This window comes from Eulemur rufifrons, chromosome 16 (assembly GCF_041146395.1).
Source record: "Eulemur rufifrons isolate Redbay chromosome 16, OSU_ERuf_1, whole genome shotgun sequence".
Classification (NCBI taxonomy): Eukaryota; Metazoa; Chordata; class Mammalia; order Primates; family Lemuridae; genus Eulemur; species Eulemur rufifrons.
The window spans coordinates 59,504,550-59,522,839 of NC_090998.1; the positions used below are offsets into that span (position 1 = coordinate 59,504,550).

The following is an 18,290-nucleotide window of genomic DNA, read 5'->3' on the forward strand; positions in this document are numbered from 1 at the left end:
CCAAGAAGCATTTAACCTTATGGATACCATGAGAAGTCGGGGGTGGGGGGGGTCTGCATTCACCTGTGATTCCTATATTGGATAAACATTAGAATCATCTGGAAGCTCCAAACCTACAGTGATTCAGACTCAGCAGAAATCAGAAGCTCAACTGCATAGTCCCTCAACACTCTCAAGCTCCCATGTAATTCTGGTATTTGAAAACCACTGGGAAGTCTCGGCAAAAAGATCTGACTTGGGTTTATAAGGGCCTGGTTGGCTATGTTGTAACTGTTAATGGTTTTACTGGAAACAGTATGCCAAGAAAGCCCACCAATAAATAAAACCAAAATCTCTTATTAAATGAATTAATTTTTATTGCTATTTTATAAAGCTTAATATTTTTCTAAAAAAAAATCAATTTACACATAGTAAAGTTACAAGCAGATAGCTATAGACAATATAGCCTTTAGGAAAAAGAGCACAGCTAAATAATATGAAAACAAAAGCAGTAAGCAGTAATAAAATTAATCCCTACACAAAACTAGCAGTGCAATAAGATAAACAGAAAGCAGCTTTACATTTAAAAAAAAAAAAAACGTTATTTAAATACAGAAATAGCACCTTACAAAAAGGAATTGAGAAATGTAAACTTGGTAGGTAGATTCAAGTATAAAAGTTATACCCCCAACTCTTGTACCAGCATGAAAGGGTTTCACAAACCCTGGACAGTGTAGGGTACACACACCCTCAATGCTGACTCAAAGCTGCATTTTCTTAGCAGGATCACCAACGATTATTTTTTTCTTTTACTAAATTATACAATGATAGACTCAAGATTGCCATTGCTTCTTCACTACCAAGTCTAGCTCAGCAGCTTCACTACCATCGGTCGTTCTGTAAGAAAGACTTATTTTCCCGACAGAAACAACCACTGCATTATTTTATTTTTACGTATCTTAAAGCCACATTAAGAAGTGGGTACTGAATACAAATGTCACTTGTTCTTGGTTTTCTATTGCTAAGTATAGTCACGATGTTGTAATATTCTCATTTATGGGATTGCTTCTTAACACCCCTCAAGAACCTGAATTCTTTGAGGTTAATATGGTCATATTGAAAGTAGAATAATAATAATAATAAAAAGGACAGCGAAGAAGTTAAAATAAGTGGAGAACATCCAGGAACAGTGAGGGGAAAACCAGTTTGTGTTTCATCTAAATGCAGACCTCTCAGTGAAAATATTTTATGTAAGTTCTTAAGCATGGCAGATTTAAAATGGACATACCCTGCACAGATTTATATGCTGTGTTTTCTACAATTTACCTGGAAAAAGGCTTATTTTTATTTGTTTCAATAGGAAACCCATCAGTATTAGTTCAGGATAATCATTACCATGCAATTGTTGACAGCTGGAATTACATTTTCAATCTAACTCTAGAGAAGATTGTAAAAAAGGGAAAAAAATACCATTTTGTAAACTTTAAAAGTTTAGTGTTGATAAAAATTTCATATAAGTAGCAAATTTATTTAATCTGGCTACCTACCTCAAGTTTTTAAAAATCTTGTAGGGGCAATGAGGCTAATATTATCCTGTAGTTAATATAAAGCTAGTTTACTTAGACTCCCAGAGTCTCTTAAATTAATATTTTTATTCTTTCATATAACCTTTTATTGGGCCCCAAAATAAAAATAAAAATAAAACCCTACACCAAGATTCTAAATCTAAGATAGAAGTTTTGAAAGAGAAGAAGAAAAGACAAAGGAAGGAAGGAAGGAAGTCATTTACTCTTAAGAGAGGAGAGGTAAATATCAGTAAATCTAGGAATACAAAAACCTAGTGTGGCTACTTAATGAACCCCTAAAGTAATGTGGTTTAACAAAGGGAAATTGCATAACAGCTTCCAGAATCGTATTCATGCTACAACAATGAACTCCTGCACTCACTGTTCTTATTTTTCAGAAGTACCATCTATCTATGGTTTGAATATTCTTGGATATGGAACATAATGTGTCCATTTTCCCTCTTATCCTTCATAACATGAAGAAGTAAAAGAAATATTAAAAAATCACCTATTGCCCTGTATCAATTTCTACACCATTACTCTTAAGAATTCAACTAAAAGGTCTCCTTCAGGTTCCAATTTTCCATATAATTACTTTCTACCATCCTGATTTATTTTACAAACAGCAATTGTTAGAAGGCATCCATACCTGATACTCTGCAGCTAAAATTTAAATTAAAAACCTAGGGCATGTACTGAAGGAAACTGAACACAGTAGAATTTTTAGAAATGAACAGTAAAACCTCACTGTTCACAGTTATGTGAAAAGCAGCAATCAGGCTGCTGAAGTTTATCTTAGTTCTCATGCCCACAGATAGTGCTGGCACAGTTCACTTACAGCAAGGTGTGGCATTCACAGTTATTTTGGTCTTGACATTTGTCATGTATATACATTTTTCCACATTATTACTAGGTTGCAGAATAAGTGCAGGACAAATTATAGGAAAAAAGGATAAACATTCAAGTCGTCATACCCTGAAAAAAATGTGTTAGGCTGTAGTTGTAAACTTTTTGCACTAAATCCCATTTCAAGAACAAAATAAATAATATGATAGGATTCACAACTGAAGGTGGCTTCCTGATGAAGCCTAAGGAAGCAGTAGCTCTTTTAAACTGCAGAAAGGAAGTTTCTCTCACCACAGATTTACTCAGGGCAAGTGGAAATACATGTCAAGAATGCTTACCCCAGTTAAGTGCTAGACAGCTCCCCCTTCAGAAAAACCACAAGGCTCTGGCAGCCTGTTCAGATCTACTTCCAGCAATAAGATGATCCTTGAATCAAAACCACAAAAGTCAGCCGGTGCCTTCACTGTGACACCGTGCAGACAGCCTAGTATTAAATGCACAATTAATAACAATTACTTTCAGGAAAATAGATGATTCATGATGGTGGGAAGTTAATAGAACCAGTGGATGAAAGAGAGAGGAAGGACGTGTGCTCACGACCGGATGGTCTGTATCCTACTTAGGATGTTGCCTGTGACACAGGGAGATTCAGGTGGTTTGATTCCACCCCTATCTGGCAAAGGGGCAGGTTAGTCAGCCCCGTTGCTGGGGATTTCTAGTCTCCTCTGGGCGGAGCTGGCGTTTCGTGACTGATTCCTTTCTCTTCTCTTAAGGGCACGGTCTCCGAGGCTGCCAGGTGTCTTGAAAAATGTCTCACGCTGTGTGCACTGGGTGTTCTTGGGGGTCACTGGAACTGGTGACTAAACAAAAAAGAGTAAAAACAGAAGTGAAGTCAAACTGTTTTCAATCTCTGAACCGGAAGGAAGCCCTTCCTTGCCCTTTGTCACTATGACCCTGATAGAGGCATTTCTGTCCTCTTTGCTTTCCTGTCACGCTCATACTATTTATCTTCTTTACAACACTTATCACAATTGGAAATTAAATCCATTTATTTTGGGTGCAGAAAGGCAGTTTACCAAAGAAGTTACAAATGTGGCACCTAGAGCCAGGGTCTGGGCTCTGTCATAGCTAGCTGGGTGACCTTGGGCAAATTACTTAATCAACCTGTCCCTTAGTTTCTTCATCCCTGCAATAGGGATGATAAAAGTACCGATTTCACAAGGCTGTAAGAATTAACCAAGATCGTATTTGTAAAGCACCTTAGAGCACGTGAGGCAAATAGTAAGTGTATGTGTGTTGGATCTTTCTGTTTACTTGCTAATATTTATCCTCTCGTTAAATATTAAATATTTATCTCCTAAATGTGCCCTGAAATGGCTGGGACCATTATCCTACTTACTAAGTCTTCACTGCCTAGATAGGCGCCTGGCACATAACTGATGAGCAAAAAGCATTATGTTTAAAAACTAACCTGTTTATTTCAATGTCTAGCAAACTTCTGAGCCTCTGAATAACTTGTCTAAAATATTTTTGGCCAAACATAATACTTTCTCTAGGAGAGTAAGTAATCATTCTGAATAATGCCTAATGGTAAGAGGAATTCAACAAATATTTATTGACTGAACTACAAATGGAGTTTGGGGGATAAAAATAGTACTAATTAACTTATGTTGACTATATACCTGTATGTATGTACATTTTTATGTTTGATGAGTAATATATATATACATACACACACTGCTTCTAAACATCACATTTTAAGAAATAACCGATGCTAAGAATCTTTGAGTTAGTATCAAGACTTTCATTTCCATTGACTGCCTCTATAGCTGCATAATTAAAATTTAGGGTGGTTTCTTTTATTGACCTCATAAAATAAAAGCTTGGAGATCACTGAAATCATCTAAATATTCAGCATTCCTCGAAAATCCCCCTGAACTATGCCTATAATAGGCCCCCTCTAATTCTAAGAACAGAATGACAATTAAAAAAACATATTCTCTGTCTTTAAAGCACGGGATTTCTTGCCTCATGCCTCAGAGCTTTACAAAACAAGAAGATAACTCTGGGTCTGCAATGAAAGTTAGAGCCTGTCCTAGTGCCTCTGTCCTACAGTCACGTGGCTCAAGTGAAGCTAATTCAACACAGGCTTACTCCATCCCAGAGTGATAGAGTCTTCAGGACAACTTTGGGTCTCACCTGTTCTAATTTTACCATTGAGACTGGATGTCCCACGTAAATGGGGGACTCAGGTTGTTGGATGACATTGTGTGACTCTGACATCACCGGACTCAGGTTAAGTGAGGGCTGACCCTGGAGCTGAGGGTCTGTAGAAGGGAGTGTGGACGACGTTGGATTAACCATGGCTGCAGGGCCGACGACAAGATGAGCTGTTGATCCAAGGCTAGGCAAGCCGAAATTCACAGGTCCTGTGTTTGGGACAGCACCAGGAGTGGAAGAAACTGGGCCGGGCATTGCAGGAGAATAGAGAACAGGAAAAGGGCCCAGAGTTGGAGATGGTAAGACCATGCAAGGAACGCTGAAGGACGGCGGCTGACCTGAAGATGGGCCCACAGTATGAGGGGTCTGGCCGCCAGATAGGAGCACATTGAAACCATTTAATCCTGAAACAGAAGCAGAACAAAGTGACGATCAACACAACATGAGGATACCATTCAAGTGCACATTCCTCATGGATCTTTCAAATGAAAAGTCCACGATAAATCAATGAACAATGAAACCTTCCCCTACCTGACCAGGCCAGTAGCCCCATCCCACTCCCGCACAGCAGTGGCCAAGACTGATATCACATTGACCTGTGTGAGCACTTGCTTGATGCCTGCAAAGGGATCTTACTGGGAGTTCCGCTGAACCCAGATTGAGGAGGAGAGTGAAACTTGGATGGGAAAAATGACATCTTCACTTTTATAAACTTCCAACTGAAAATTTACATTTCCCTCAATTATGATCACAGGCAACAAATCACAATAGTATTAGAGTACCTTGACTTTGTCACTAGTAAAAAGTACAGAAATGTTCATATTACATCATAGCTACTGCAGATTTCTTAATACACTGTTGAGCTAATTATTAGAACATGGAGATTATGACAGTACTGGACTTGCTGCCAGATCTCTTTATTATGATAATTCCAAAAGTTGTTTTTCTAATTATAATCAATATAATTGGCTTCCTTTGTAATCCTATGCACTTAATTCTATGTATCTGCAAACATTTTGAGGAGGAATCCTTGGGCTTCACCAGACTGTCAAAAGGTCCATAGCACAGAAAAAGTTAAGAATCCCTGTGCTGGGCTGTAATTTTCACTCAGCAGGGGCTGAGTCTGCTTTTGTTCATCCCTGTATCCCCAACACTGAGTATCATGCTTAGAGTAAGCACACGAAAAATATTTGCTAAAGGAATAAATCTAGATAAGTGAACAATAATAAATACCTACCTAACCTGTTCTGGCAGGTTAGGCTTAAGCCAGCTAGCAAGCAAGGAAAATCAACTTAAGTATCTTTGCATCAAGAGCAGCTTTATGTACATAGTGCATATCTTAAAAATTAAGTATCTATTATCGTATTTCAGCTTTAATTCAAAATAGTAACACCATTTACTGAGTCTTACTAAGGGCCAGGCACTATTATTCTAAGTGCTTTAAATGTATTATCTTATTAAATTTAATTCAGTTTTCATAGCTCCCCCATGAAGCAGGTACTGTTATTATTGCTATTTTACCAATGAGGATGGCTGAATACTTAAGTTCATGCAGATAATAAGTGGTTGTAAGTGTCAAGCCCTCTTACACCAGACCTGGTACTCGACCACGATAATATCCTCAGTACTTCTGGAGACACAAGAGCTCAGAATGCTAGCTGTGCATAACGGCTAGTAGATTCATACTATTATACTAAGCCAATGTCAGATTCAGCTGCATTATAAAAACAGAATCATGTCTTGAATTTGTGGGGCTTTTTCAACCAAATAATGTTTAATGTATTTTTTTTTAAATCACCTGCTCTAATTATTTTCTCATTATCCCTGAAGTTGGTGAAAGTAGAAGCAGCTTCTCCCTTCATTTTATGGATGGAGAAAACAAGGGGGCTAAGAATAAAGGGACTCACAGGCAACAGACAGCAGCACATCAATGAACCGCTTTTGTTGGGTGACACAGACAAACGTTTAAAAATCCAATTTAGGATCTGACTACCACAAGGGAGTCTAAGACACGATGACATCCCTTACCGGCTGGAGACTGCACATAAAGATATTGCAGCAAAGAGGACTCTTTGGTGCTTTCATTTTCTTCTGAATGCTTTTCAACATCTGTATTTCCTGAAGGATTTCCCCACTCAGAAGCAGCAAAGCAGTTTGCGGTAGCCTTTCCTGAAGCCTCCTTTGCAGCAGGGAGCTGGCCGTTCCCATGAGTGTCTTCGAGGGGCATGAATGCCCTGCCATCCAGAGTCTTGGGACAGGAAAAGTCTGTGTAATCTGAGGGTTTCTAAGTACAACCAAACCAGGAACCAGAAAATCAAGTCAAAATTCCGGTAGTAAATCTTATTAACAGCTTTCTCAACATGGCTAACACATAAACAATAAAGTAAAACAGAGCTATGTGCTGTGCTGATTTTGTGTATGTAAGTTGTTTTAATTCTATTTATAGGAATGGTCTGAAAGTAAGTGTTATGTCACATGCATCTATAGGCTTATGATTCCTAAGTATAGAAATGATAGAGATTTTAGTAACAGAAAATCGGCCGTGGTGTTTAGACTGTATAATTTCTGAGCTGGTAACAAATACAGGGTGTTGATGTTACAGTATTTTGGGGGCCTTATAAGAACTGTGGGCTGGCCCAAGCCGTCTTGGTTATCTAAGACATGTGCCAGTCAGTCTTTCACTTCTGATCTGCAACCCAGGCTATATACAAAATGAGAAAAATTCATTCTGGCAAGAGAAAGGAGAGGAGAAAGGTTCCTAATTAATGGAATGATTTCCATGAAGTGTGCCTGGCTGACCTGCAAAAACTGCAGTAATGACGGCGTTTCTGCTTTCTGAGAGTTTTACTGGTCATGTCTCATTAACTTCTGCATGGCTACTAAGTGAGAGATGTGGACAGCTCATATTTTTGTTTTTTCCATTTTGTAGCTGGGGAAATGGGATCACTGGGCAGTGAAGAGAACTGACCAAGCACAGACCCTGACTCTGGAACTCAGCTGCATCCTGGATGAAGATGATTATTTCAGTGATCCCAACTTGTTTAAAAAAAAGGATGCAAAAAAGACTGGGAGAAATGTACAAACATGTTAACATCGTGATTGCCTCTATGTGGTGGGATTATGGGTAAGTTTTTTTCTTCTTCATATTTTTTAGCATTTTATACAAAGTGTGACTTTTATAAAAATCACTTTTATTACAGTACTATTTTAAGGCAGGATTTTTGGGAGAGCCAGTCCAGGTGCTTAATTACGGAAGTAACACATGAAATAAGCCTTATATTCCAGACTCCATTGCTTACTAATATCTGTGTGTCTCCACTAGGAAGAAGCTCAGGGCTAGTGGGATGTCACCAGGCACATCCACCTGCACTCCCTTACCTTGGCCATGACGAGCGACAGGGGGCTGTCTGGGCTGTCTTCGTATTCCCTATTTTGTCTTTTCATGGCCGGCTCACCCTCCTCCTCAGGCTTCCTCTCCTCACAGAGGCGCTTCTGAGCCAAGGGTGCAGATGACAGCTCTGCTGCAGCTGGGGCTTCCGAACTTCTGCCATCCTCTGACCCTGACCCTGGGGATGGCCCCTCCTGCAGGCTCCCGCACAGCATGAACAGGGAGGGGGAGGGCACGTACACCAAGGGCTGGCCAGCAAGCAGCGCTGGCTTCAAGCTCTCCACGGCAGAGGCTACAGAAGTGAGTGAGACGTTTACTTGTCCATTCAGGCCATTCTGCCCGGAGAATGCCTGCAGGTCCGTCTGAGTAACAGGAAATACTGGGTAGGCTAAAGGATTAGCACAATATTCTGAATCAGCAGAGAGGGCAGGAAAAGGAACAGAAGGGTCCAAGCTACTTGACGAGGTCCCCACTCTCTTACTGGCAAGGGCTTTTTTCCTGTAATAAAGAGAAATACAACGAGTACCTTCAAGTTAGCACATTCGACCAACTCCTGACCCTTCGCTTCCCCAAAGAGAGCCATACCAAGTGAGAAGTGAGATAATACTGCTCAGGCAGATATTAAAACACAGTCTCTGAGCACATATTAGCTCACCCCAGAGCCAAATGACTAGGTACAGCCTGGATGGGTGGGTAGGGTTTGGGGTGGGAGAGCCAATGTGGGAAGAGCTGTTGGAATCTCAGGTGAGAGCTAACCCTGGTTCCTGTTCCTTCTTTTCCCCATCTAATAGTTATTAATTACTGAGCACTTACTCCCTTGCCAGGCATGTAGATACTATTACGATTAGCACAATATTATAATAATTTTTATCCAATTATGCTTACAATGGCTACTTTCATCTCCCCTAGTTTACCAGTGAGGAAAACAGAAGCTCAGAGGTTAATCAACCTGCCTAAGGTGAGCCAGCTCTGAAGTGGGGAATCTGGGCCCCACATCCACCTGCTTGATGGCAAAGCCCCTGTTCTCAGTCACTGTGAGAGATCCTGGCTGGACAAAAGAGACTGGACCAGACTTTGACTTAGAGAAAGACTAATCTAGTTTGTCTCAAACCCAGTGTGAAGTAAATGAAGTGGGCAGTGAGTGGGGAAACAAACTTACTTGTTAAATTATTATTTTCTGTCCTTGTCCCATTCTGCTCAGTATTACTAAAGAGTTTTTAGGCAGCATGTGTTCAACATTAAGTCCCATCAATATATGGGATCATAAACAATGGCTTGGCCTTTTATATAGAAAAATTTCCAAAGATTCAAAACCACGTTTATGTTTTTAGTATACGTTTAGGAATAGACGAGGAAAATCCTTTAAAATAGTTAACAGAGGATGGGAATTTCTTTCGGCCTTTCTGATGGAATCACGGAGACCTATTTTTCCACCATCTCACTGTCCATTGTGCTGCCAGGAATAAAATGGAGTGCCCTGGGCTGCAGGGATGAGCCATCTCTCCATCCACAGCTCCCTGAGTGAGTAATCAGCATTGCTCAGCTCTACAAAGCTCAGCACGCCCACACTGAGTACGTCACCCACCATCCGACCTCCAGCGACCTTCAACCTCCCCATCTCCACCAGCAGTACCACCCTCACCCGACACCCAGATGTTCTTTTTGATGCCTCTGTCTACTTTAGCCAGTCTTGCTGACTCACTGTCTTACGCTGATTTTCCTTTCTTTCCATCTCCAGCTGACATGGCTCAGATCTGCCCCACAGCAGACCAGAAAGACTAGAAACTCTCTGTTCTGCATCTGCTCCTCTAGAGCCTTTCTCTACTTCTACTCCCACCTGCTAAAAGCAGCCAGAATGATCTTCCTCAGTGAGCCTTCAATAGTTCTTTACTGTTCCTGTGATCAATTCAAACTCTTCTATTTGGGCTTTCAGAGCTTTCTGCCACCTTGACCTAGTTACCTCCAGTGCCCAAGCTCTGCTTCGGAGTGACTTTTCCTTTTACTATCCTATGTGGACAAAGCATTACAGCCAAACTAATCAGCTTTGTGTCCCTCTACTCTCTGACTCTGCCTTATAATCTGTTTCTTCCCATATCTGTCATTAAAAACCTCCCTCGTTCTCTCTTTGGTGTTTCTTCTGCTTTCTCTGATATTATATGATGTCTTTCAAACTCAGACCCCAAATTTAAGTCAGACAGCTTGGGTTTGAAGGCCAGCTCTGTCCCTATTAGCAATCTGACCTTGGGCAAGTTACTTAACCTCTTCAGGTTTCAGTTTCTTCTCTGTAAAATAAGGATAATAGTACCAACCTCAAAAGATTGTTATTGTAATCAGATGGATTAATATACATTAAAGCCTTTGGAACAGTACCTGGTAGTCAGTAAACAAAGCTAGCTATGATGATGACAGAGTGATTTATGAGACTATGATGCTTAGTGTCATGTTAGTAGTGAAATGTCTTTTTCCAGTGTATTTATCTTTTTATTTTGTTCCCTATCAGCTATCGTAGCTTACAGGATAAATTTTTCATACTTTTGTGTCCCCAGTGCTACTTCCCACACAGTGTTGAGCACAAAAAGGAAACTTATCAACTCTTAATAAACAAATGGCTAAATTTTATCTTTTAATGGGTGGCATTTCAATTTAGTCAAAGTTAACACTAGGCAATAGAAAGAATATGTGTTTTTCTAGACTACTTACTGTGAACTTTCTTCTATTTTCTGTCTGTAGACAGCTGCTAGACTTCCAATTTCTAAAGAGTAGCCACCTGATCCTGAAAAGGAAAATGGAGATTTAAATACAGAAAGACATTTATCCACACCAATTATATACAGCAGAATTCATTACTCTCAGCTCGGGGATTACAAGAGTATCTCAAATCCATTCTGGTTTTGATGAAAAGACAGAAATTTCTAGAAGCTAGCTGCTACGGTGAATTCAGGTGTCATCAAGAATTAGTAAGAAAACAAAGTAAGTGCTGCTTTGTAAGTCTGATGAATTTCTGAGACACACCAAACAGGCCAACCACTGCAAGCCAACTGATCTTCAAGGCTGACCAGGGTCAATTTTAGGCATGGGGCCATGTTCACACACTGTGAAGTCAGCATCTCCTTTGCCCCCAATAAGTGTTTCACTTCAGTGAAGTGAAAATTAGTCCTCTGGAAAAAATAGGCAGGGCCTAGAGAGTTAGCTCATATTAAAATGCCAGCACGTGGGTGGGGCTACAATTACTCGGCAACTGATGGATTCCATGGATTAAGCAAGGGCGAGATACCTTGTTCTTTTCTGTATGGGCTGCTGGGTTCCGAGTTCACTTTCCTCTGGATCCTCTCAGAAGCGTGAACTGTGTTAAAAGAACCATGACGAGCCAGCTTCTGTTTTGCACAGACTTGAATCTTGCCATATGTTTCTCTTTTCAATTCTGGTAAGACAGATGCAGAAACATCCACTAGTTCTTCATCTAAATAAATGAGAGAATTGGTAGTGTTCTTATACAGCTATAATCCAGGATAATTTTAGTCTTTTAAAGAGATAGCTTTGAACCTATAATTGCAGTGGAGCTACCCTATAAATCAAAGGAATTTTATGAGTCTTGCCTCAAACCCCAATTTCTTTCGATGTACTAATTTTTTTTCAAAAGTTAGTGGATGACTATAAAATGAGATTGAATCCATATATATTCTAAAATTATCTGAACTGTAACAAAAGTAGAGCAAGATGTTCTTCAACCCAAATTAGAATGAGCCCGACATTTTAGATGCTCCATTTGAGCAGAGAGTATCAAAGGAAAATCCGACCATGCTCAGCTCAACATGTACATTTTGAGATTCGCTTTCAACATTAATTGAGACCAGCCTCCTATGCCACAGACCTAGGGCAATGAATATGAGAATCTCTATTTTCTATTAGGCTTTATTATTTCTTTCTTATGTAATAAGAAACTCAGTTACTAAGTGACCAAAGAAATAAGTTCAGCAGAAATCTCATGGTTAAAATGCTGCAGAACAATGAGGATATTACAAGGTTGAGTGGGCCTTGGAGGCACATTTTGTGCTTTAAGAAGCCTGTGTGAAGTCCAGACAGAATTTTCTAAATGGACTCAGGCAGCCGTCCCCTGTTGTCTAGATGGTCAGTCTACCTGGTTCACTTGTGCTAATTTTTTTAAGCTTAAAGCATGCACGTTTTAATTATAAAAGTGATTTAATAAACTGAAAGGCCCAGACTTACATTTTGTAAAACACACACTTTCACGTTAATGTGACTTTAAAATTGAAAAAAAAAATTACCTTTACGGTTTTCTTTTTCTTATAACAAAAGCCCAATAAATGGTCCTTTAAGAAAAATCAGAAATTACAAAACCAAAAAGAAAATAGGTCAGAGCTAGTAACAGGGACCATATTTGCCTCCTTAAGTCCTGATACCTGTAAAATATTGGGCAAAATATATAAAATAATGGCCCTCAAGACACTGGACATTGGCACATGGAGGGCAGTGATCCCTTAGAGACAGGAATCTAATGAGGTGAGCTCTATGATTGTTCTAGCTTACTGTCTGGAGAATGTTTCTAGGTTGCAAAGCAGGGAAGGGGAGCTAGACAGAGTGTGGTGGTCTCTCTAAGTTGAGGATGCAGCTGGGAGTCCTAAAAAGCCAAGGCTGCTAGAGTTTGCAGGGCAGAATGCTGGAGAGGAGAGCTGTACAGAAAAACAATGGTGGGGGTCTGCAGAGAGTCCCCCTGCAATGTTCAGTGGAGTACTGATGCATGTGAGAAAGCTACCCAAGGGCAGGGAAAGTACCACTCAAAAGGAGTGGAGGGAACAGTGTCTGCAGCTCATATAGGGCTGAGGACAGTGCCTGTTGCCAATAGCTGCAGTGGAAAAACCTCATAATTCGGGGAGCATTGGTGAGAGCACTAAAAAGGGTGTTGTGTCGATAATGGGGAAAATGTACTGAACTAAATGCTGATAGTGTCCTGCCCAGAAAAGCTTAAAAGCAAGACCCAAAAGGATCACTGTTTCTGTGTAAGTTCACTGCATCCAAAAACAAAGCTCAAGAACAGTTTTAGGGACACGAAAATGTCTATCACCTAACAATGTATAATTCTCAGTGTCTGGCATACAATTAAAAATTACCACGTACACAAAGAAGCAGGACAATGTAACCAACGGGGAGAAAAATCAATTGAAATTGACCCGGAAGTATAGTAGACCAGCACATTAAAACAGTTATTAGAATTGTATTCCATAAATTTAAGAAGCTAGGGGAAAGACTGAATATGTTAAATAGAGGTATCAAAAATATAAAGGCCCAAATCAAACTACTAGAGATAATACAGTGGCAAAAGTGAAAAATTCAGTGTATAGGATTAATGGCTGATTAGATATTGCAGAAAAAAATTAGTGAACTTGAAAACATACCAATAGAAACTGTACAAAAATGAAATAGGGAAAAAGGACTGAAAGAAATGATGTGCACTATCTAGGGGATGGACACGTTTGAAGCTCTGATTCGGGGGGGTGGGGGGAGCAAGGGAAATACACGTAACCTAAACTTTTGTACCCCCACAATATGCTGAAATAATAATAATAATAATAAAAAAAGAAATGAACAAAGCATCAGTGAACTGTGGGACAACTTTAGGCAGCCCAATACAAGCATAATTGGAGTTTCCAAGGACAGCAGATGAGGAGACAGAAAAAATATTTGAAGAAATAATGGCTGAACATTTGCCAAATTTGATAAAAACTTTAAATGAGGCCGGGCGCGGTGGCTCACGCCTGTAATCCTAGCACTCTGGGAGGCCGAGGTGGGTGGATCGTTTGAGCTCAGGAGTTCGAGACCAGCCTGAGCAAGAGCGAGACCCCACCTCTACTAAAAATAGAAAGAAATTATATGGACAGCTAAAAATATATATAGAAAAAATTAGCCGGGCATGGTGGCGCATGCCTGTAGTCCCAGCTACTCGGGAGGCTGAGACAGGAGGATCGCTTGAGCTCAGGAGTTTGAGGTTGCTGTGAGCTAGGCTGACGCCACGGCACTCACTCTAGCCTGGGCAACAGAGTGAGACTCTGTCTCAAAAAAAAAAAAAAAAAAAAAAAAAAACTTTAAATGAATAGGTCCAAGAAGCTGAAGAAACACAAGCACAAGAAACATGAAGAAAAGTACATGAAGTCGCACATCATCAAATTGCTTAAAATCAGCCACAGAGATTTAAATGATTTAGATTAAATAAACATATTAAAAGCAACCAGGGAACAATGACACAGTACATACAGAATAACAAGACGATGGTAGATTCCTTGTCAGAAACAATGCACACTAGAAGACAGTGCAGCAATTTCTTTAAAGAACTGAAAGAAAAAAACATTCAACCTAGAATTCTTCACCCAGAGAAAATATTTTTCAAAAACAAAGGAGAAGCTTGTGTGCATCTCTTTGGCCCACTATTTAATGGGGTTGAGTTTTCCTTGCTGATTTGCTTGAGTTCTCTGTAGATTCTGGTTATTAGTCCTTTATTGGATGTATAGCTTGTGAATATTTTCTCCCATTCTGTAGGTTGTCTGTTTGCTCTGTTAATTATTTCCTGGGCTGTGCAGATGCTTTTTAATTTAATAAAGTCCCATTTATTTATTATTGTTGTCACTGTGACTGCCATTATGGTCTCCTTTAAAAATTCTTTATGTAGGCCTATATGTAGAAGAGTTTTTATTCTAGAATTCTTATGGTTTCATGCCTTACATTTAAGTCTTTTATGTATCTTGAATTAATTTTCCTAAGTGGTGAGTGATATGCATCATGTTTCATTTTTCTGCATGTGGCTATCCAATTTTCCCAGCACCATCATTGAATAGGAATTCTTTTCCCTGGTATATACTGCTATCTGCTTTGTCAAAGATCAGTTGGCTGTATGTAGATGGTTTTATATCTGGGTTTTTCTTCCTGTTCCATTGGTCTAAAATGGCCAATAAACATATGAAAAAATGCTGACTGTTACTAATCAGCAGGGAAATGCAACTTAAAACCACAGTGAGATATCACCTTACTCCAGTCAGAATGGCCTTTATTAAAAAGTCCAATACCAATAGATGCTGACGTGGATGCAGAAATAAAGGAACACTTATACACCATTGGTGGGACTGCAAATTAGTACAACCTCTATGGAAAACAGTATGGAGATTCCTCAAAGAACTAAAAGTCCACCTACCGTTTGATCCAGCAATCCCACTACTGGGTTTTTATCCAAAGAAAAAGAAGTAATTTTATCAAAAAGACACCTGCACTTGAATGTTTATTGCAGCACAATTCACAATTGCAAAGATGTGGAATCAACCTAAGAGCCCATCAATTCCCGAGTAGATTAACAAAATGTGGCATATATATACCATAGAGTACTACTCAGCCATAAAAAAAGATGGATTAATGCCTTTTGCAATAATTTGGATGGAACTGGAGACCATTATCCTAAGTGAAGTAGCTAAAGGATAGAAAAACAAACACCACATGCACTCACTACTAAGCTGGAACTAACTGATGAGCACACATGTGCATAGAGGAAAGTAAAACTCAACAGAAATCAACCAGGGTGGGACGGGAAGGAGGGCATGGGAGGAAATCTACCTAACGGGTACAAGGAACAATGTCTGAGTGACAGGCACTCTTATAACTATGATTCAAGCATTATAAAAGTGATTCATGTAACCAAAATTATTTGTACAGCATAATAATTTGAAATTAAAAAAAAAAAAACAAGAAATGAAGATGTTTTCAGACATACAACAGCTGGAAGAATTCATGATTGGCCGACCTGCACTATAAGAAATGTTAAAGTTCATCAAGCAGAAGAAAAATGATACTTGATGGAAACCTACATCTACAAAAAGGAATGACAAGCACTGGAAATGGTAACTACATGGGTAGACAAAAAATTTTTTTCTTATTATAATCTCTTTAAAAGATAACCAACTGTTTAAAGCAAAAATAACAACCATGCACTATGGGGTATATAATATATAAAGCAGTAAAATGTTTGACAACAATAGCACAAAGGCCAGGCAAGGAGAAATAATAGTATGTTATTGTAAGGTTCTCATACAATGTATGTAGTATCACTTGAATTAAAGATGTACATTATAGATGCTAAAGCAACCATTAAAATAACAAAACAAAGAGTTATAGCCAGTAAACCAACAAAGGAGATGAAATGGAAGCATAAAAAATAATCCAAAAGAAAGAAAAAGAAACAATGAGCAAATGGGACAAATGGAACACAAATAGCAATATGATGGATTAAAATCCAAACAGATCAAGAATCACATTAAATGTAAATGGTCTAAACCAGCGGTACCCAACCTTTTTGGCACCAGGGACCAGTTTTCATGGAAGAGAATTTTTCCACAAATGGGGGTCGGGGTGGGGAGTGGGAACTGAAAAGTACTGGCATGGTTTAGGGATGATTCAAGCACATTACATTTATTGTGCACCTTATTTCTATTATTACTATATTGTAAGATATAATGAAATAATTATAAAACTCACTATAATGCAAAATCTAATGCTGCCACTGATCTGACAGGAGGTGGAGCTCAGGCGGCGATGTGAGCCATGGGGAGCGGCTGTAAATACAGATGAAGCTGGCTCACTACTCACCTCCTGCTATGTGGCTGCAGGTTTTTAACAGGCCACAGACCGGTACCAGTCTGCAGCCTAGGGCTTGGGGACAGCAGGTCTAAACAACACAATTAAAGATCAGAAATTGTCAGATTAGATTTAAAAAAACAACTCAGCTATATACTGCCCACCAGAAACTCACCTTAAATATAGATATAAATTGTTTATGAGTAAAAGGGTGAACAATATATACCATGCTAATTAATCAAAAGAAAGCTGAAGTGACTATATTACTATCAGATAAAGTGGATTTCAGAGCATAGAATATATCACCAAGGGGGTCATTTCATAATGAAAAAGGGGTCCGTTCATCAAGACATAGTGATTCTATGCAGACAAAGCTCATGACAGCTTCAAGATACATGGAAAACTTGATAGAACTGCATGAAAAAATAGACAAATCTGCAACTATAATCAAAGATTTCAACATCCATCTATCAATAATTGATAGAACAAGTAAGTAGACATAAATCAGTAAGGATACAAAAGAACTGAAAGGTATGTTCATTACCTTGATGATTATTTCACAGGTGCATACATATGCAATAGCTTATCAAATTGTAACTAACTTCCTGTCATAGTTTGTATGTCACTGACCCCTCAATAAAGCTGTTAAAAAGAAGAAAACACCCATGCATAATGAACTATGCCATGCTGGTGGGAAAGGAGAAGAGGAGAGAGACATTTCTGAGGTTTAACTGTGAGGAACTGCTGCCTGAGGAGTGAAGGAGAACAGATCAAGGAATCAAAGGTGACTTGATGTTCCAAACTTGGTTGCTGGGTTGATGATGTTATTAGTAATGGAACTAGGAAATATAGAGGACCAGGTTTCTGAAGGGTAGAGAAACTAAGTTCAATTTAAGGTTCCTGACCTGGCTCCAAACTCTCTATCCCATGTTACATCAGAGTTCTCTCCAATGCTGTCCCCCTGGTTGTACAACCACGTGAACTCCCTGACTTCTCAACACCAGCTTATCTTCCTAGCTATCTTACTTCTTCCATGGCACCAACCACCTTTGAGTCCTTCCTTCTCTTTTCATCTCTACGTCCAAAGACTTATCAATTCTGCCTATCACATTCAGTCCAAATTTCTTGGCTCACTTTTGAGGCCTTCCAAAAATGTGGTCCCAACTGATCATATTGTATATCTCATTATTTTCTATCCTGTGCTCTCCACTTAAATCCTGTGCTTTCCACTGATCTCTCCAGCATATTCCTTCATCCCTCCAAAACTCAAAAGTCCATCAAACTTAACCTGTATTCTTTCTGAATTCCAGCAGAGCCAGTACCAACCTGTCTAGCACACAATGGCTCTCTAACTTTCAAACCTATGCTAATTTATGCACCTTCAGTAGAAGCTCATTAACCAGCTAAAGTGAGTAAGGCACTGTTCTGGGATAATCAAAGATGAATAAAGATGATGTCTGGTCTCAAATGTGGAGGGCAGGGGCAACACTGCAGTATCAACTTCACCAAGCACAATACTAAATTGCAGTCGTTCAGAGGAGACACTCTTTGCTCCAGGTGATCAGGGAAAACTTCATGTAGAAGTTGACACTCGAGCCAGATCTTGAACATTCAGAATATTTTTGTGTCAAAAAGAAGAGGGCTTCACATGTGAAAAAACA

General features: G+C 39.4%; 1 protein-coding gene across 1 annotated transcript in view; it reads right to left on the minus strand.

Moving 5' to 3' along the window:
• Positions 1 to 3,079: 3,079 nt before the first annotated feature.
• The window catches only part of E2F7 (E2F transcription factor 7), a 34,098-nt gene continuing 18,887 nt past the window's right edge, over positions 3,080 to 18,290 (minus strand). The window contains exons 7-12 of the mRNA XM_069491043.1: positions 11,273 to 11,458; positions 10,699 to 10,771; positions 7,989 to 8,496; positions 6,639 to 6,894; positions 4,590 to 5,014; positions 3,080 to 3,250 (exon numbers count right to left, since the gene is read on the minus strand). Of these exons, the coding sequence (XP_069347144.1) occupies positions 3,080 to 3,250; positions 4,590 to 5,014; positions 6,639 to 6,894; positions 7,989 to 8,496; positions 10,699 to 10,771; positions 11,273 to 11,458 (1,619 nt within the window). The remainder of the gene's footprint in view (positions 3,251 to 4,589; positions 5,015 to 6,638; positions 6,895 to 7,988; positions 8,497 to 10,698; positions 10,772 to 11,272; positions 11,459 to 18,290) is intronic.